At 42.6% G+C, this 21,339-nt stretch overlaps 1 protein-coding gene across 2 annotated transcripts in view; it reads right to left on the reverse strand.

The window, feature by feature from the left end:
* The window catches only part of Arfgef3 (ARFGEF family member 3), a 159,219-nt gene extending 155,575 nt beyond the window's left edge, over positions 1 to 3,644 (reverse strand). Inside the window, exon 1 of one of the 2 annotated variants that reach the window (XM_087655188.1) lies at positions 3,453 to 3,644. In XM_087655188.1, the coding sequence (XP_087511314.1) occupies positions 3,453 to 3,537 (85 nt within the window). In that variant the 5' untranslated portion in view covers positions 3,538 to 3,644. 2 annotated transcript variants of the gene reach the window in all.
* Between the last annotated feature and the right edge of the window lie 17,695 nt (positions 3,645 to 21,339).

The following is a 21,339-nucleotide window of genomic DNA, read 5'->3' on the forward strand; positions in this document are numbered from 1 at the left end:
AGATGACCTTTCTCTCTTGAGGTGACCGCTGTCCCATCACATACTAAAGACAGATGACTGTGTGTCCTAGTATAATCTCCGTTGCTCTGATAAACACCATAACCAAAAACAACTTGGAGAGGAAGGGGTTTATTTCAGGGTACAGATTACAGACTATCACTGAGGTCAGAGCAAGAGCTTGGAGAAAACACCGCAAAAGGAAGCTGTAGTTTAAGTTGTTGCAGGCTCGCAATCAGGTATCTTTCTCACACATCTCGTGTCCTATCTGCCTGGACACCACACGGTGGGCTAGACCCTCCTTTATCAAGGAGCAATTAGGAAAATGTCACATGAACACAGTCCCAGGCTAATCTGATCTAGTCAATTCTTCAGTTGAGGCCCCCTTCTTCTCAGGTGACTCTAGGGTGATGTCAAATTCACAGCTAAAGCTAATTCCAACACCGTGCTGCCCCCATGAAAATCTAAATAAGGATTACTCCCCTCTCCTAACACAGTCTAAGTATGGGGTAAGGCGGTCTCAAAATCTATGTAGAACATATCAGACAACTCACAAAGATCAAGTCAAGGTCCCATAAACTGTATAATTTCACACCAACCCAAACCCCATTATTCTTCTAATGAACAATTCATGGACGGAGCAAGCACACTGTGGGGTGGGGGTCAGCTTTAACTCGCCTTTTCCCCGAACTCAAGGTATTCATGTGCCAAGTCTAAAGTACTAAGTGCTCTAAGAGAGTCTGGAGGGCAGGGCTCTAAGCCAGCGGAGTAAATGATTCCACTGAGACAGGCAGAGAAGGCTTCCTGTGAGGCCTTGAGGGATCTGGAAAGGTATTCCAGGCAGAAGAATATCAGAAGCAAAGAAAATAACTGCTGTGCATGGTGTCATCAATAAAGTGTCACAGATGACTGCCACCGGGCCCTGGAGCTCTTGGTGGGGCCATACGAAATGGAGCTGCTCTAGATTCTCTAAGCATTCTTAGAAATATAAATGTTACTCTATTTAAAAATACGAACGGCTGATCATCAACAACTACGTTCTAGTAAAAACCTTGACTTGGCTGTAGGAGGAAGAAGATGACCAGCAAAAAACGCCCATGCCTTTGTTTCTACTGCACTCCCCACTCCCCTTCAACAAACTGCTTCGGGTTTAAGAATTCTTCACTACAGGGAATGTCTGAAATGTATGCTCAAAAAAATAGAAGAAAAATAAGAGAACCTAAAGATTACCCATTGTCTAAGTCAGGGTTTCTATTCCTGCGCAAACATCATGACCAAGAAGCAGGTTGGGGAGGAAAGGGTTTTATTCAGCTTACACTTCCACATTGCTGTTCATCACCAAAGGAAGCCAGGAGTCAGGAGCTGATGCAGAGGCCATGGAGGGGTGTGGCTTACTGGCTTGCTTCCCCTGGCTTGCTCAGCTTGCTCTCTTATAGAACCCAAGACCACCAGCCAGGGGACAGCCCCACCCACAATGGGCTGGGCCCTCCGCCCTTGATCACTGGTTGAGAAACCGCCTTACAGCTGGGTCTCATGGAGGCATTTCCACAACTGAGGCTCCTTTCTCTGTGATAACTCCGGCTTGTGTCAAGTCGACACAGAAAACCAGCCAGTGAGTAACATCTACCCCATCTCCCTTCCTCCTCCTCCGGGAGACGCTCCTCCTTGCCATGTTTTCCAGCTGTGGTTTTTAACCGTCACAGCTTTATCTCTTCTCTTGCTAATTACAGAGTAAGCACTGAGCAGTAAACGGGACCTCATCTATTCTTTTTTTTTTTTTTTTTTTTTGGTTCTTTTTTTCCGGAGCTGGGGACCGAACCCAGGGCCTTGCGCTTCCTAGGTAAGCGCTCTACCACTGAGCTAAATCCCCAGCCCCGACCTCATCTATTCTTACGGTCAAGGTGAATTCTGAACTTGACCCAGAAAACCTACCTGGCCTCAGATCTGGGCTTCCCTAGTACCTTCCGGGGCCTAAATTCAACACCTGCTGTTTAACACGCAAGATGTTGAATAGCAAAGGTCCAACTTATTAAAAAACAAACAACACTGGGTTACTCACCACCTCTGTGTTTATCTCAATCAGTTTCATTCACAGCAAACTAATAAGGAATACCAGGAATGGTGTATTCCATGCACAGTCAGGGCCTCCTTTACTATGTTAGCCAGCCGTCTGTGACCTTCCATTAGAGAGGCTTTTGGGAATCCAGCTAGGAATCATTGCTGAACAGTTAACGATAATGGCCACTGAAACCTTACTGCAGCTTTAGGAGCCTTGCCGCCTCTCAGACAGCTAGTCCATTTTCATTTAATACGGCCACTAAAATGGCCAAGTACTACTTCTACCTACAAGATAAACCTCCCTGGGCAATAATTGAAGACAATTTAGGGATATGCAGAGATTAAACAAAGGATGGTGCTGCTACAATTGTCTACACAGGGAGACACAGACATACATGTGTGCACAAACATGTGTATTAAGACCTTCCATCAGAACAGCATGACCTAAAACACTATCAGAATTCTGCCTTTAGTGGACGGGCAACTGATAGCATTTCTGTGTCTTTTTTTTTTTTTTTTTTTTTCAGGTTGCACACAGCAAAGAATCATGACAAGTGCCAATTGGTTTTTATTTCAAGAAAAGGGTTTTGTTGTTGTTGTTGTTGTTGTTGTTTTTTTAAATTAACTGGTTACTGAGGCATAACATGCAGGCTCTTGTAAAGCAAGGGTCTCACAGAGCTGCCTGTTTAGTGCAGTTCAGTCCTCCCCATTCTCAGTGCCTTGGTCTTGCCTAATTGATATGTCATCCCGTTTATTTTCCGATGTTGAGGACTGCAGCCTACATGATGGGAAATGCTCATTTGCAACCAGGAACTTATCTCAATTTTAGCACAGCTCACGCCACTAAAAGCCCACCTGTCTGAGAGCCACTCAGTAACCGAATTGCAGGAGTAACACAGTTCCTTCAGACTGTTATTTCCCATGCACAATAGCCGTAAAAGTGAATATTTAGCAAGGTGGCCTCAATCAGCAAAATCAAATTAAACCAGCCTCTCCCTTCCTGGTTCCACTCACCAGTGTTTGAGAAGAGGGCTGTTGCTTTAATTAACTTCCTTTTTTTCTTCCATACCCCTGGAAACCAGAGCCCTGATTTCACACAAACTGGAGGTCCTAACTTAGCTTTGGGGAACCCATGCCTATGGGCTCTAGGGACCAGGAATGGGGTTGCCTCACCCCAAAGGCAATGGTTCCCATAGAGGTTTGGGAAGCGGTAAGGGGACCAGATGGAGCCAGCTGCATGTCCACGCTGAGCCAAGATTTTCATACCCCGCATTAATTCTCCGAGGCAACATCCATAAGCCACACTCGGTGACAGTCCCTCCTGCCCAGGGGCCGGGAGGAGCCCGAGATCGGGGAGCAGGTGTCCTCACGCACCCCTTCGCCTCCCGCTCACTTACCCAGGGCCCAGGTACAGCTCTCTTTGATGGCTTTGTATTTGCTCCCGGACGCATCTCTCTGCAGCTTCCTCAGGATCTCTTCCATATTGGCTTTCCCAGAGCCAGGCCACCGACCCCGAGATCGCGCAGGGGACGCGCCTAGGAGGCCTCGGCACTCGTCCCCATCACTCTCGGCCGCCGCTGATGATTCACGCCCGCTCCACGCCACGGGCCACGTCAGCCTCGCCGCCCCGCCTGTTGCCACGCCCGCCGGGTCAGGTGCGCTCACCAGCCGGGGAACCCGGGAGGCCGCAGCCGCCTACCTAGTGCCTAGGAGGACCTGGGGTACCAGGCTTCATCCAAAGGTGGGGATCTGCGGCTGGCTGCCGGCCAGGCTCTGCCCTAGGGAATTCACCGAGATCCGCGGGCATAGAGCAGGGAGGGGCCTGGTCGCTTGTGCCAATCACCTGCTGGGCCAGCGCCTCCCAGCCTCTCTACTCTAGGGGGTAGAGAGTAATAAATAGTAAATAGCAAACAGCTGGTCCCCTCCCCGCGGAAGGCTGAAGCCATCCAGTGAGAACTACGTCATGTCTGCCTGCTGGGAGCTTACATGACAATGTATTAGACTCGTGCATCAGACTCTAATGCAGTTCTCTCTAATACTTAGAGAATTGGATGTGAAAATTAAGCCAGGAAGGGTTTAGAAGAAGATTAAAACGAATACACTCCCCCTTAGTACATTGAGATTTCCACCAAACCAGCTAAGGCAGAAATTGAAAAAAAGAAAAAAAAATCAATAGATTTAATTGACAACTTAAAATCTATAAATAGACCAGTAGTCAACCTGTGGGACTGCCCTGTATGTTAGAAATTAATGAGCCAGTATATAAGCGAGGAAACTAGACCTCGGCTACTTCCCAACCAACAAGAATTGTATTCCACACAGTCCGAATGTGAAGATGTTTTTTAAAACCTTCAGTACCAGCAGGTAAAGATAGGAGACCTAGAAGTTTCGTTTGAGACGGGCTTGAGGTACACGAGACTGTCAAAATAAATTAATCATCATCATCATCATCATCACCATCACCACCACCACACCACCACCACCACCACTACCATCATCATCATCATCACCATCAAATTAAGATCTCTTCCCTTCCTTTCTTTATCTCTCTTGTGCTGGCTGCATTGTTTGCCTCTGAAGGGACACACTGGCTGTGACAGTTCAGCCTATCAGGTTTTGGCAAGCTGGAAAGCCTGCCCCCTGGGAGCTGGGAGGACTAAACTAGGAAGGTAGCGTGAACAGAGCCTCTGCTCTTTAAGATGACTTCATGTGCTTCCCTTTGCCAGCAGTTAGAGGAAGGAGGCCTGAAGGAAAGCAACGACTTTATTCTGAGAGCTGTGATAAGTAATGAAGGTGGGGTTACAAGCGAATTTGGGTTCTTTGTATCTTGGTTTTTGGCTTTTTTTTTTTTTTCAAGATAGGGTCTCACCAAGTAGCTGTGGCTGTCCTGGAACTTGCTCTGTACACCAGGCTGACTTTGAATTTACAGAGATCGATCTGCCTCTGCTTCCTGAGTGCTGGGGTTCAAAGTGTGCGCCACCACCACCCAGCACAAATTCAGTTTTTAATTAGAAATATATTTCTAGTGGTAGAGGTGCTGTCTGCAGAAAGGGTGATGGCTTGGGGGTTATGTAAGCAGGTTTCACAGCAACCTAGAGTAGCTGGGCCTTAGGTAGGCTGGAAGAGAGATGTTTGGGGAGACACTGTTTGATACTGTCCAGAGAAGGACCAGCAGTATGAGGGGAGCATTCAGGTTTTCTTTAGGAAATCAGAAGACATCGGCCCCATTTTGTAGGCCAAAGATGATATGGAGGAAGGGTTTAGATGAAGGGAGTATACAAGCTCAGATTTAACACAGTCTGATTGAGAGGATAATGACACATCTATAGGGTGTTTTACCTATGGACAGGAGCCCCCAGTACATATCTGGGATAAAAGGGATGGTATAAAGCCATTCGATATGGTGAGTGGTTGCTGTCAGAGGCCACAGAGGAAGCTGCAGGACCTGACTTAGGGGCAGAGGATTGGTGGAAGAAGCTGGGAGCTGGGAGAAATCCCAGGAGTGAAAGGCAGCCAGGGAAGGAAGTGTCACAGGGAGGTGTGCAAAGGGGAGAGAGTGTTGACTGCTCTCAGTTCCTTCAGAGTGCCGATTCCCAAGGGCCCCTTGGCCCACCATCCATGCATCCAATGGAGCCATCTTTTGAAGAAAAGTTTCTAGTGCTACAAAGCAAACGACAAAACCTCATATCCAACCATCTTATTAACTATTTGGAATAATATGTTCATCGGAATTATACCACGCATCGAAGTGAATTACTGATATTTTAAAGAGTTAGATGTAAGAATTAAACCGTAAAAGGTCAAGAAGAGCTAAATGAATATACTTCCTCACACATTGAAATTTTTGTAGAACCAGTTATGGCAGAAATGGGGGAAATTCGATGAATTTTATGATTTGACTATTTAAGGCCTTTAAAAAGTTCCAAAATGTTTTAAAAGTTCCATTTGCAAATTAAAATGCAGATGTGTTGGTGTGAGTGGGAACTGCCCCCTACAGGCTCCTGTACTTGAATACTTGGTCCCCAGTTGGTAGTGTTGTCTCGGACAGTTATGGAACCTTAAGAGGTTTCATACCTCATTACTGGAGGAAGTATGTTTTTATACCCTGGCCCCACTAGCTCTTCTCTCCTTCTGTGTTTCCTGTGTGGAGATGGAAGTTGGTTTGCCAGCTGTCTGCTCTTGCTCTCCATGCCTTTTCTGCTGTTGCCATGTCTTCGCTGCCAAGATGGACGCTAGCCCTCTGGAAATGGAAGCCAAAGTAAACCCTTTTTCCCCGGAGTTACTTTTGGCCATGGTATTTTGTCACAGTAACAGAAAAGTCACGAATACAATAGCAAGTTTACACTCGGGTGGATTAAAAGGAGAGAAATTAGCTTTTAATTTTATGGAGATTTATATTTTGAGCCTATTTTAAAATTGTATTAGCTTTACCATTAAAAAGAGAGTACTTCAGGTACAAACCAGGAAAGTGATCCTAATAATGATATAAAATTTGAATAGTGCTGTTAAAAAGACTTACCAAGTTGTTAAAAGGTGGTGGTGTGGGCATACTCTCGAAAATCAAAATGAGAGGTTAGTAATTCTATAAATAACAATTTACAGAATAAATAGTTATTCGTATATCTGCAAAAGTCAAGTACAACAGCACAAACTTTTAAGTGAGTAGCTAATTTTTATTCATTGGTTTTATTTACAAATTAACATGCAGAGGTGGTGATTTGAAAGAGAAATGTCGGGAAGGTTATGGCCACATTTATTTCAAAATGCTATTCTGAGTGAAAAATTGGCAGCAGGGCCTCCACATGCACTGGGGATGCTGGTGGACCCAATGTGGTCCTGCGTTCTTGAAGGGAACCAGGTTCTATATAACACATGTGGTTCCAGACCAGTATTCCCTCTGCAGGCAATTCATCCAAAGGGCGTGGTGATGAAAATAAACATATCTTTTTCTGACAATATTTCCACGTGTCTTTGAATTATAATTAATTTAAAGCTATACATTTGTCCAACAACAGGGAGACAGAGAGGTACTTCATGTTGTATCCAAAAAAAAAAAAAAAAAAAAAAAAAAAGCTCACTCTAAAGTTATGGAGAATCCTGTGAGAGGGGGAAGGGGAACTGGGTGAGATGAAAACAGGTTTCCAGTTTATAAGATAAATGAGTTAACTGGGAAATACTATGTAATTCTGTACTGCTTGACCTAAATGTTACACTATATACTTTAAATAAAGCGTAAGTATTTATACTTTAAATACTTGATAGAGACTGCATAGAAACCTTAAGATGGATACAATGTATCCAATATGTAACAGTGATAATCTTCCGTGTGGCTTCCAATGTGGTTTGCTTTTCATCAAAGGCATTAACTTTTGTAAAGAACCAGGGTGCTTTCTAATGGTGGTTCAAAACTGTACTAATAGCAAGCAGTAACATCAATAGCCACAGAGAGGTTATTGATATCTGTGATATAACATAGGGGAGCATTAAGTAAATAAGCAGAACTGTGGAACAGGCAGGGTCTGTCCTGGTGACTTAGTAACAGGTGGAATCACATATGTAAACAACCCTCTCAACACTGGTGATGGTGAGGGAAAATACATATTTTTATCTTGGGTCCACAGCTAACAGTATAAACTTACTTTGCATTGCTGTCCAGCATACACAGGCACATATGTAGACATAGGTTAAAGTACACAAACAAAAAGGATCTGATTTCAGTTTTGAGTCAGGATATAGCACAGGCTTGACTTGAGATCAGAATATTCCTTACTAAGCTTCCAGAGTGCTGAAATTGTAGGGATGTATTACCACACCCAGGTAAGGTTTTATCCATCAACAACATTAGCTTTTAGCTATGGTAGAATTGCTATTGAGTATCATTTTATGTATTCATTGCAGTTGGCACATGGGCCTGTTCCTGAGTTCCTCCATGCTTGGAGCACAAAGACACTGTTACATGAACAACCATGGTAGTGTGTCTTTAAACCCCTTTGTCCCATTCTTGAAACTTTACTTCTTTATAGCTGTGGTTCATACAAATTAATATCAAGTGCACTCACTGAAGCTTAAACTGGTGTGTGTGTGTGTGTGTGTGTGTGTGTGTGTGTGTGTGTGTGTTGGAAATTATCGTAATTTGAAATTGAGACTTTTAATTAATATTTTTGATGTTATTCATTCCAAATTTCTTCACTAGTACTATTCCTCTCCTGTGATTATTTAAAAGGCATTTTTAACAGTTGTGTATATTTAGCATCTTGAAATATGTGTTACTCTTCTCCTATGACTACAAATTCAGTTAATTAAAAAAATGCCAACATTTTTTAAAACCAAGAATGAGTTCTAAATGCCAAGCTATTAGTGAAATACCACTTACAAAATGTGAGCCAAAAAAGATTTCTTCTCAAAATATAAGAGTCTGGATCCCATTCCTAAATTCATATAACTTAACTCATACTTCCCTGGTAGCAATCAATCTCCTCACTTTCTATATTACACTTATATGTTGGCTATATAAAGATGCTTAGATGCTGTAATGGATTCAAAACCATAGAAGTCTGCATTTATTTCTTGGTTAAATTACATCCTTGGGTGGTGACATAGGTTGATGCAACAGTTTATCATCACAGGATCATGCACCTTACATCTACAGTGTCGCCCACCATTCCATAAAAAGTTGTTCTCATGGGTGCGATCCAGACATGGGGCCTAGGCATGTTGTGTCCCAGGCCATAGATGAGAAGGGCAGTGTAGAGGAACCAAGGCCTTAGAGGCATGAACTGCAGCAATTTCTTTCCTCACCAGCAGTTGGTAGATACAGTTACAGGAATGTACCTACTGACATGGTCAGTCTATTGGAGTCTTGTAGGGTCCAGCCATACTTCTGATGCCAGGATAGAGGGAGGCTGGTGACCAGCAATTTTAGCCACAGCTCCGATTTCAGAATAAAACAAAAGTAGAGATTTCCTTAAAGAAATGAAATACTACACCACTCTTATTTCCGAATTCAAGGTACTCCATAAAATTCTTAGACTGTCAAATCCTTTACAATATACAGAATATGGATTTCAAATAGAAATGTTGAGAGCGATATGTTATAAATGTCTCTGCGAAAGAAGTGCAGGCTGACAGGAGCCGGATGTAGATCGCTCCCGAGAGACACAGCCAGAATTCAACAAATACAGAGGCGAATGCCAGCAGCAAACCACTGAACTGAGAATAGGACCCCATTGAAGGAATCAGAGAAAGAACTGGAAGAGCTTGAAGGGGCTCGAGACCCCATATGTACAACAATGCCAAGCAACCAGAGCTTCCAGGGACTAAGCCACTACCTAAAGACTGTACATGGACTGACCCTGGACTCTGACCTCATAGGTAGCAATGAATATCCTAGTAAGAGCACCAGTGGAAGGGGAAGCCCGGGGTCCTGCCAAGACTGAACCCCCAGTGAACTAGATTGTTGGGGGGGAGGGAGGCAATGGGGGGAGGATGGGGAGGGGAACACCCATAAAGAAGGGGAGGGGGAGGGGTTAGGGGGATGTTGGCCTGGAAACCGGGAAAGGGAATAACACTCGAAATGTAAATAAGAAATACTCAAGTTAATAAAAAAAAATTTTTAAAAAAAGCCAAAAAAAAAAATGTCTCTGCGAGATTTTGTTGTCATATTTTCCTTTCAACCCCTAACAATTCTATTGAAACTTTCCAGTCAATTTTATGTTTTTAAAGTAGGATGATGTCATTATACAGGTAAAGGTAGGTATAGGATAGAACGAGGCCTGTCATTGGATTAGAAAAGGAGGAAGAGGCTGGAGTGAAGAGAAGCAGCTGAGAGAACACGGAGGCGGATGTTAAGATTCCTCTCTGCACATTTACAGGTTGTTATGAATATTCCTAAGGGATGGGTGTGTACAAGACTTTTATGTTTAGGTGAGCAATTACATCTTATCAATTGGATCAGAGGTTATTGTGTTGTGTGTTCTTTCATGTGGCGATTTAATTGAGTTCAAGAGAGTGTATGGTGGTGGCAGCACACTGGTCCGCCACGGAATTGGGATGTGTATGTCTGGCATGGTGGCAACCTGCCTTGGGAACTAGACAGGTAGAGAGATTGTTGCCAGGCTCAGAGAGTAGCCATCAGCAGTGTGATATGGGTTGGAGCAAAGTGGGTGAGACTCTTTGCTGACTGAGACGTAAATATCTCATAGATGTCACGGGGCACTACATGCCTGCTGGACGTAGTGCAGGTTAAAAGAAAGCCTTGTTTTAATTTTACAGCAACAGGTGGTGAACCAACCTGTTGGGTGAGAATGCAATAGTAAGCCTAAGAGTTGAGATAAAGTTTTATTTTCTAAGTAAGAGGGGACCAGTGCCATATTGAGTCACGTGATGTCTCAAGCACCAGAACCTTAAACAAAGAGGCACAAACAGGCTTGCAGGCTGTAGGTCCCCTGCTGTGATAAGTAGTGACCGCTCAGAGAGTTAGAGATTAAAAGCTGCTTTTTAAACAAAGGTTGTTTGGAAAGTCTTTCAGGATACTCATATTCTCTCTAACGTGGGCTCCCCAGGAATTTTGGGTTAAAAGTCTAGTTAGACAAGTTGCCTGCTTCTTAATGACAGGTATTATTAGAAGGTGATTAAGTTTGGTTTTAGAAAAAGAGAGAGTACAGAGATTACCCAAATCATGTGGGGATTTTCAACCAAGGTTTGGAACCTAGGGAAAATTAGTCACAGACTCCAAGTAGAGCGCTGTGATAGAAGTCTGTACACAGGCAGAATAAATACAGACATATTATATGGAAGTTACTAATAAATAAAAACCCGAGACTCCAGGTAGAGAGATTGACAGATCAATATATTTTGGGCTAAAGTCCTGGTTTGATAAGTTGCTTACTTATTGGTATTAGAATTGATAGAGGTTGTTTAATTTGTTCTATGAATTACCCCACTAAAGGCCATATTGGCTCAGCAATGCTGGCTAGCAAGGATTTGTGGTTATTTTTGATATTTACCACAACAGGGAGCTCAGGTTCTCTTACTGTGGGCTTCACGGGAATCTTGGGTTAATTTCCTGATATGACAGATTAGAAAAGCCTAAACAGGCTATTCTACTGTCTAGCTTACTTTCTTTTATAAATTGTTTAATTTTCATAATGGGTGTGATTTTGAGTTTTATGGTTATATTATTCCTCTGGGAGAGAGTGCAAGATACAAGCTTTTCTGGCAACAGACTAAGGAACATGGTACTTTGGGAGAAAGGTTTTGTCTTTGTGTTTTTAAAAATGTGATTAGGCTCTGGACACCTCACAGAGTCATACTGATCAGATTTGATAGAGGGAGACCGCCTGAAAAAATAGATTCAGGAGGATCAAATAAAAAGATATCTCGATTCTAAACTTTTGTCTTGAGAATTATATTTTGCAGAATGTACCTGCTTGGATTCCTGATTCAAGGACTTTCTGCTGGGTCCAGTCAAGACAGACACATAAGGCTACAACATTGCTTCATTTTTCCCACCCTCTAACCCCCAAGGATATCTCAACGTCCACATACAGCTTAAAGAACTTATTGAAGAGTCATCACCCCGATTCCCTGGACTTTCGGGGGCTGAAAGTGGTTATTCTAAGGTTGTTTTTATGAGGAATTTAGAAATGGTTGTAACTTAACAGGGAGGAATTAGCTAGATTGAGTTGTACAGCCTTAATCTCATTTGGTTACTAGGCTAAAATCATATCTTTACTTTGGTATAAAACTTATTTGTTAAAATTTTTTTTAAAGTACAAGATTTGGACCCAGTCCTTCTATTGATGCCATTACAAACTTCTGAGTTGATTACACATGTGAGTTAAGGGCCAAATAGCAAATTCATGGCTCTGAGTTTGTTAGAATACTTTCAAGATAATATAATAAGTTAACAGACAATAGCCCCGATTACCTTATATAGATAGATGGTTTCCAAAAATGTCAGAAATCCACAAAATATAACATTTAAAGTTATTTATCTTTTGTTGAGACATATCTGCTCCTAACAGTTCCTATTTCGTGGATTTAACAAAGAAATTGTTAAAATCTCTACCTCCAGGTGAGGTAATAGTTTGTGGCTAGACAGCCACTGGGCAGAAGCTGCCTATTTCATCTACAGACTAATACTGACCACAAAGGGACACCTTATGCAGAAGAGTTGGCTGATAATCTCTGTCGAGCCAGAATTATCAGCCCTTTGAGGTTTCTGCATTTCAGGAGTCTGTCAGTTGATTTTGGGCCAGAAGGCTGAAGACTTGAGCTCACATGTTGCTAACAGGAGACTGTGCTAGTGGAGATTTGTCTCTACAACCTCTCAGTTCTGGAAGCCATGTTAGGCTTCCTATGTGTATAGATATTTGGTCATTCTCAGATTTCTGATGGGGTGAAGACTGATTATAGTCTCATAGCCTATCAGGCTGTTTAACTTTGAAAATACATATATTATTAGACTGTTAGCAGATAGTATACAATCTAGCCAGGATATAACAGATTTTAAGCCTTTCTTAGGCTGGACTGGATAACTAAATGTTCTGTTTAACTGATAAAATGTTGGATTGGGTGTTAGGTATATTTTATGCATTTAATTACAAAATGATAATAGTTGTGCTCACCTTATTTGAGAGAAAAATTTGTTTTTAATTAGACAGAAAGGGTGAAATGTAGGATGATGTCATTATACAAGTGAAGACAGGTATAGGATAGAATGAGGCCTGTCATTGGATGAGAAGGAAGGATGGACAGGAGAAAAGTTTTAGAGGAGGAGGAGGAGACTGGAGTGAGAGCAAAAGAGAGATAGCAGCCAAAAGAACATGGAGGCGGATGTTAAGATTCCTCTGCACATTTACAGGTTGTTATGCATATTCTTAAAGGATGGATGTATACAGGACTTTGTATGTCTAGGTGGGCAATTACATCTTATCAATTGGATCAGAGGTCATTGTGTTGTGTGTTCTTTCATGTGGCAATTTAATTGAGTTCAAGAGAGTGTGTGGTGGCTGGACACTGGCCCTCCATGGAATTGGGATGTGTATGTCTGGCATGGTGACAACCTGCCTTGGGAACTAAATGGGTAGAGAGATTATTGCCAGGCTCAGAGAGTAGCCATCAGCAGTGTGATATGGGTTGGAGCAGAGCGGGTGAGGCACTTTGCTGTCTGAGATGTAAATATCTAAGAGATGTCATGGGGTACTGTGGTGCTGGATCTAGTGAGGGTTAAAAGAAAGCCTTACTTTAATTTCACAGCAACAATTTGTTTCTGTTATTTAAACTATTTGTACATAATATTAATTTTGTTCAACACAACACATATTTTAGAAGATCTCATTTTCTGAGTTGGGGATGTAGTTCAGTTGGTAGAGTGCTAGACTAGCAGGAGAAAAGCCCTGAGTTCAGTCTCAAAGGCCACATAAACTAGGCACGGGGGCATACACCTGGGATCCCAGTCCTTCTTCCTCACTCAGGTGGAGGCAGGAGGATCAAAAATTCAAGGCCATCCACCCTGTTTTATCTCCTTAAAGACTCTGTAGCTGGCAATGATAGTTTTCATTGATGACGAAACCAGTAGGACCCCCAATTCCGATACATGTACAGAAAAGAGAAGGGTGTTATTAGAGCTTCATTTAGACAAGAATAAAATCCCACAGACACAGGATTACTTGTGTGGTGAGCGTGAATAAGGAGACTCTCACTGAGTACAAAGAACAAGGGAAAACTATTGTAGGGCACATGTCATTGGCCCCATCCGAATAGCCTGATTTGGGAAGTATTATTCGACAGAGGAATAGCCTTAAATAACAGTACACAGCACCTGTAACTCACACTTGGGCAAGCAAAGGTACTCAGCACTCTGATTCTGAACAAAATATCAGAAAGTGGGAAGGAACACGGGTCTGCGATAAGGAAACTCTTTGCCATGTCTGTTCACTGGTATACTAGTTAGAAATGCTAGCCAGCATGACAAAGGAAACAAACAAACAAACAAACAAACAAACAAACAAACACAACACACAGAGAGAAAAGGAACTAGAACTGGGAAAGAAATAAGTAGAAAAATTATTACTAAAAGACTGTAACTATCTACATAGGCAGTTCAAGGAATGTACTGACTATCAGGATTAACGCTTAGCAAGACTCCTGGTTATCTTGTATTAGTATATAACGATAGCTGGATTTTTATTCAATAGCAGAAATTAATAGTTAAAGGTAATATAAAGGAATAAGCAGGAAAAATGTATCATTTGTGCAGGATACTGTAAATATCTATTGAAGAACATTAAGGTGTGATTATGCAGAAACACAAACCATTTATGCAGTCACATATAAAATGCTGGACGAAAAGCAAACCTGACTCTAATGAAATTCCAAACAGGTACTGTACACAAACTTGAAATCTATTTGAAAACCAGGCGTTGCAGCACGTACCGTTCATCCCAGCACATGGGAGGCAGAGGCAGTAGATCTCCTTGACTTCAAGGCCAGGCTGGTTGAGTCAAGACCAACTAGTGATAGTCTGTCAAAGAAAAAAAAAGAAAAAGAAAAACAAATGAAATCCATCTGCCAAAGGTCAAGCAAAGCAAAACCATCCCTGAAGTACATCCTTCTTGTTTCCGTTAATCCCACAGATTAATTAAAGCAAGCATTTTTATTTGTGTACATGGACTGTCTCTCCCTATAGGCAGGATTCAAGAAATCAGCCTTGGACAGGGTAAGAGGACGGTTTTTATGACTCAAGAGTAGGGGGTTTTCCAATGGGGAGGGGTGGCAGACAAATAGGCCTCATTAGCAGAGCAGAACACAAACATAACAAGCGGGTCATAGCAACCTCCTGAAACAGAGGCGTCATGGCCGTTCCCTGGAACAGGCAGTACAGAGCCATTTGTAGTTAAGGTTACAGGTGGACCATAGCCCAGTGCTTGAGAAACAGAGGTTTAATCATAAACAGGTATGGATCTAGTCAGGATATATCAGCAGATCCAGGTCACAGGAACCTGCAGACAAGACAGAATTGCCATGGATCAGCAGGAAAAGGTGCCTCTGACTGATTTTTTTTCTTTTCTTTTGACAGTCTTTCATTCTCTCTATTAAAGACAAGTTCTTATTATGTAACGCTGATGGCCTGTATCTATGTGGACCAGGCAAGCCTTAAACAGCCTCTGCTTCCCCAGTACCGAGATTACCCTATTCAGTTGATTTTATCTTTTAATCAGCAAAACTAACATGAATGCACCTCTCTATTAAAATGGATCCCTGTGTCACACCTAAAAAATAAAAAGTGAACCCAAAATTTTAGCTCTGCAATGGCTTTATAAAGACAACGGAAGCAGAGGACACTGTCTCTCTCTGTGAGCTCCGAGGAAGGACTTTTTCTTTCAGACACAAAGATTAGGAAAAAAATTAATGAAAATGTATTGCAATAAAATTAAGAAACCCAGGACCAGGCAGATGGCTCAGTGGGTAAAAGGACTAGCAGAGCAAGCCTGGCAGCCCAAGTTCAGACCCCAGAATACACATGAAAAGCCAAATGTTAATCCCAGCCTTCCCACAGTAAGATAGGAGACCTGAGATTTGTCAGGGAGCTGTGAGCAGGCGGTCCTGGAACATACATAGGAGTAGCAGAATGAAGAAAGACCCTGACTCAATAAGGAGGATGGTAAGAACGACTCTCAGAAGTTGTCTCTGACCTCCATGGGTGGGCTGTGGCATACATGTGCCTGTATTCACACACACACACACACACACATACACACACTCACACACACATACACGCACATACACACACATACACACACATACACACACACTCACACACACAGTCACACACATACACATACACACACATACACACACACATACACACACATACACACACATACACACAGACACACACACACACACACACACACACACACACATACACACACACACCACTCCTTTCCCTGCAGCCAGTCCATTTTCTTGGGCTCTCAAAAACCACTTTGCTTGCTCTTTTCCTAGTTCCTTGCTGTGCCTGGTTTTCTTTTCTGGAATCAAAAGGGAGGAACCATGTATATTTTGCCACCTATCTACTGTCGCATGATGCCTGGCACACAGTGATTATTCAATTAAAATACTTAAGAACAAGTGAGTGAACAATGGTATTACTCCAGATGTCTGCTACTGTCTATGGTATGCTCTTATTGTCTGGTGTTTAAGCCTTAATTTTCTATTTACTTATGCAAGTCAGCTATTTAAAATGTTCTTGGGGGTGGGGGGTAAAAGAATCATATCTCGCAGGCAAATTCTTGGCTGTGGGAAAGGCTTCAAGAACCACACAGTTGAGCTGACCTCTCTCACCTCAGTGATTCTGCCCTGAGTCTGGGTACAGAAGTCAGGGAGATCCTGGAAGGGGAGCTAGAAGGAGCCATACATATTTGCTCATCTGAATTACTCAGTAACCCTGCTTGTTTAGTGCTGCTACCCCATGGTCCCTGGTATATGGAGATGCGAGTCTGGTGCTGACTCTGCCTGTGTGCTTGGGGTCAAAGCAGGCACTGGGATGGAGGCTGACTCTTGGACTGATTGTAGGAGGAGAAACTTTGGTCCCAGGAACAAAAAAAAAAAAAAAAAAAAAAAAAAAAGAAGGAAAGAAAAAAGAAAAAAAAGAAAAAGAAAATTCCCTACAAGACACTACAAATATCCTGATATCCTGGTGTCTTCTCTGGGGCCTGGTTGGGAAAATTTCACATGTGAAAATCCATGCTGCAGGGTAAGTTCGTAAACCATGAGGGCACGTCTGAGGAAACTTGGAAATTTAGAAATGAAAAGGACAGAGATTTCTCCTCTATGACTCACAGTTTCAGTTTGATTTAGGAAGAATACACACACACACACACACACACACACACACACACACACACATACGTATGTGTTTATACATAATATACACATAGTCTCTCAAGTAATAACTGCCTGCCTCAGAAACTAAGAAACGCAAAATGTTCGAGCAGAAGGGATCCCCACAAGACATGAATTTGAGAGGAATTAAATTCTGCTTGCCTTTTGGTAGTGTGCCCCTTGAGTGAGTCAAGGAGGAAAAGTGCTCCCTTCACCTCACCATTGAACTGATTAAACATGCATTTAATATCTTATCAAATAAAAACTCAAGTTCCTATATCTAATAATGTTTACTCTACCAGCAATCAGTAGTCTCAAAAAGTATTTTATTTAGTCCACGTATGTGAGTCTGGTAAAAGGTAGCTACCATTCCCAGCCAAACGTATGACCTCTTATTTAACCCATCTGTAATGGCTATGGTTAGTCTTGGTGGTCAACTTGACGGGAATCCACTAAAAGATAAACTGAGAGGCACACTGTAAGAGATTTTCTTCATTAGATTGCTTGATGCTCCAGAAACACTAAGATACGGGCAGCATCTCCAGGTGGCAGGCTAATAAAAACAGGACCAATGGGAAGAGTTGCTTTTTTCCTGCTTCTTTCACGTGGTGCTGACAAGATCATCTATCTATACTGTGGCTGTGGCTGCTGCCACCAATGATGCTGTCCTTTGCTGATATCAATACCAGGGTTCTCTAGGAACCCTCCAGACCTTCTGAACCAATCTAGAACTGCTGACACACTGGGCTTCATATACTGAGATATTTGGGTTCTCAATTTCTTTAGCGTGAATGCAACCATTGTGGGACTACCCAAACAGTGCCCAACTTTATACCCCCCATATGTGTGTATATCAATATATAATATATTAATTTATATATTACATTAATATAGCATATATTTATATATAAATGTATACACACATTTTACTGGTTCTACTCCTCAGGGAAATGCCAACTAAGGCACCATCCAATAGCCCTAATATTTATGAGTGTGTCTCCAGAAAGAGATCCCTGGTGGCCACAACCCTACACTCATATTGAGTCCTGAGCCCAGGCTTTGAAGTACCAAGGCCCCTCGTCTCCTGGTGCCTTGGGAAATAAAGAAAAATGGAGCAGAGCCACCGTTGGTTAAAGATATTCCAAAACAAAGGAAAAGAGGCTAGAGAGGACCAGCCAGGTCTCCTGGTGGTCTTCAAAGCAATGGTTAGGAAGGCTCCATGGATTACCATGCAAGCAACAGAAGAAGGTTCCCAGATATCAAATGACAGCAGAGGACTTGGTGGTCAAATGGCACTGAATACTCACAAGTATTATAGTCAGGAATTCATGGGACAGGGGTGTCTTCACCTCTTATAATTTTGAAATATTTTAAGTATTTCCACTCGAACTGTTTGTTAATTCTTTGGACACACAGTTCATCGATCCTTAGAGTCAACTAAAAAGTCTGGGGGACCTTGAACACCTGAGAAGTAGATACTTCACACACACACACACACACACACACACACACACACACACACACACACACACACACCCATTCCTTCCCTGCAGCTAGTCTTTTTTCTTGGGTTCTTACAAAACCACTTTGCTTGCTCTCTTTCTATTTCCTTACTGTGCCTGGTTTTCTTTTCTGGAACCAAAATGGAAGGACCCTGTGTATTTTGCCATCTATCTACTGTTGCATGATGCCTGGGACAGGGGATACTTAGAGAGCATACAGTGACTCTGGAAAGAGCCTACTCTTGAAAACGGACTAACCCATGGCTCCAGCTGCATATGTAGCAAAGGATGGTCTTGTTGGGCATCAATGGGAGGAGAAGCCCTTGGTCCTGCTGAGGCTGGACCCCCCAGTGTAGGGGAATGTCAGGGTGAGGAAGTGAGAAGGGATGGGGGCATGGGAGGGGGAACACCCTCATAGAAGAAGGGGGAGGAGGGATGTAATAGGAGGTTTATGGACAGGAAACCAGGAAAGGGGATGATATTTGAAACATAAATAAAAAAATATCCAATTAAAAAATGAAAAATAAGAAAATTGGTTTGAGGAACTACCAAAAAAAAAAAGAAGAAGAAAGAAAGAAAAAAAGCATAATCTAAATTGTTTGTTGGAAAGTGATCCATTTATGTGATATACTGGTGACTAAGCTGACCTCTGCAATGTAGTAGTTTCAATTTTCTGAATTCGGAAAACGTTATTCAGTGAGGTGGCCTTTTTAATTTTTTCCATATTTATAGGTAGAAGTTTAAAAAAATATGGATTCTGGAGTTGGTAAGATGACTCTGTGTAGAGGCACTTGCCACCAAACTTAGGTTGGATCCCTAGGACCCACGTGGTAGACAGAGGTTGACCCCTGTAAATTGTACACACACACACACACACACACACACACACACACACACACACACACACCCCGCCACCACCTCCACCCTAAATAAATGGTTTTAAAACAATGGATCCTGGGACGGAACCTTGGAGTAATTGGCAACCACAGTGGAATCCATTGTGATGTCAGTAGCTAAACTTCAAAAACGAAAGACTCACAATGTTGAGACTTTAAGAAAGTCAGTTCCTCAGCAAACGAGTGAAAAGCAGATAGACAAACCAGAACAAGCTGAAGTAAACATTGGCAACATACATGACGAAGATTTAATACTATTAAAAATCAAGTGTTGCAGTATTCCCGCCTAGAAGGTTGACTGGGCTCCTTTTCTCTGCCAGTTAAAGACTGAAAGGCAGGGAAGATCATGAGCTTGGCAAATAAAGCAGACAGAATGAGGGGAGGAAAGGCACAGGAGAGCTGAGGAGAAACAAACCCTCCTCAGAGTAACGTGGGTCCTAAGGAAGCGGAAAATCCAGTCTCTTCAAAAGGACTGGGGGTTCTAAGTCTCTGAAGGGTCTTCCTCCTCTAATTTAGAGTTGGTCGATTTGAAGGAAGACAGGATGGCTGGTTAGCCCACAGCTATTGTGTAACAGATTCCCATCTATCTAGCCTCAAGCTCGTCGAACCAGTCGGTCAAACGGTGGCCTTCTGGAAAAGGCCAGAAGGCCTTTGTTTTAAGCTTTCAAACATCTCAGTGTTGCCACCAGTATTATTACCTAGCCGGTCACTGTCCCTGTCAGTCCTGGAGTTTACTTCGACTTTATCTGTAATTCCTGCTCTATTGATTAGGCGACTCCTAGTTCAGGAAGTCACGGCCTTTTCAGGGAAGCACGTTCTGATTTCTTAAGACCCCACGTAAGCCAGCATGGTTATTTCTTTTTACCTGTGTGTGCATCACAACGCTTACAGAGAAACTGCTGGTGTGCACCCTCACCACCCCGCCAAGAAATGCTTTGAGTAAATTAATGAAAATATTCAAAAGAACTTCAAACCATAACAAAGTTTTTTGCTGTCAGATTATTAAATTTAAGGAAATAGATAGCACTCTTTTTTTTTTTTTTATTAACTTGAGTATTTCTTATTTACATTTCGAGTGTTATTCCCTTTCCCGGTTTCCGGGCAAACATCCCCCTAATCCCTTCCCCTCCCCTCCTTTATGGGTGTTCCCCTCCCCATCCTCCCCCCATTGCCGCCCTCCCCCCAACAATCTAGTTCACTGGGGGTTCAGTCTTAGCAGGACCCAGGGCTTCCCCTTCCACTGGTGCTCTTACTAGGATATTCATTGCTACCTATGAGGTCAGAGTCCAGGGTCAGTCCATGTATAGTCTTTAGGTAGTGGCTTAGTCCCTGGAAGCTCTGGTTGCTTGGCATTGTTGTACATATGGGGTCTCGAGCCCCTTCAAGCTCTTCCAGTTCTTTCTCTGATTCCTTCAACGGGGGTCCTATTCTCAGTTCAGTGGTTTGCTGCTGGCATTCGCCTCTGTATTTGCTGAATTCTGGCTGTGTCTCTCAGGAGCGATCTACATCTGGCTCCTGTCGGCCTGCACTTCTTTGCTTCATCCATCTTGTCTAATTGGATGGCTGTATATGTATGGGCCACATGTGGGGCAGGCTCCGAATGGGTGTTCCTTCTGCCTCTGTTTTAATCTTTGCCTCTCTATTCCCTGCCAAGGATATTCTTGGTCCCCTTTTAAAGAAGGAGTGAAGCATTCACATTTTGATCATCCGTCTTGAGTTTCATTTGTTCTGTGCATCTAGGGTAATTCAAGCATTTGGGCTAATAGCCACTTATCAATGAGTGCATACCATGTGTGTTTTTCTGTGATTGGGTTACCTCACTCAGGATGATATTTTCCAGTTCCAACCATTTGCCTACGAATTTTATAAGGTCATTGTTTTTGATAGCTGAGTAATATTCCATTGTGTAGATGTACCACAGTTTCTGTATCCATTCCTCTGTTGAAGGGCATCTGGGTTCTTTCCAGCTTCTGGCTATTATAAATAAGGCTGCGATG

Source organism: Rattus norvegicus, chromosome 1, assembly GCF_021556685.1.
Source record: "Rattus norvegicus strain SHRSP/BbbUtx chromosome 1, alternate assembly SHRSP_T2T, whole genome shotgun sequence".
Lineage (NCBI taxonomy): Eukaryota > Metazoa > Chordata > Mammalia > Rodentia > Muridae > Rattus > Rattus norvegicus.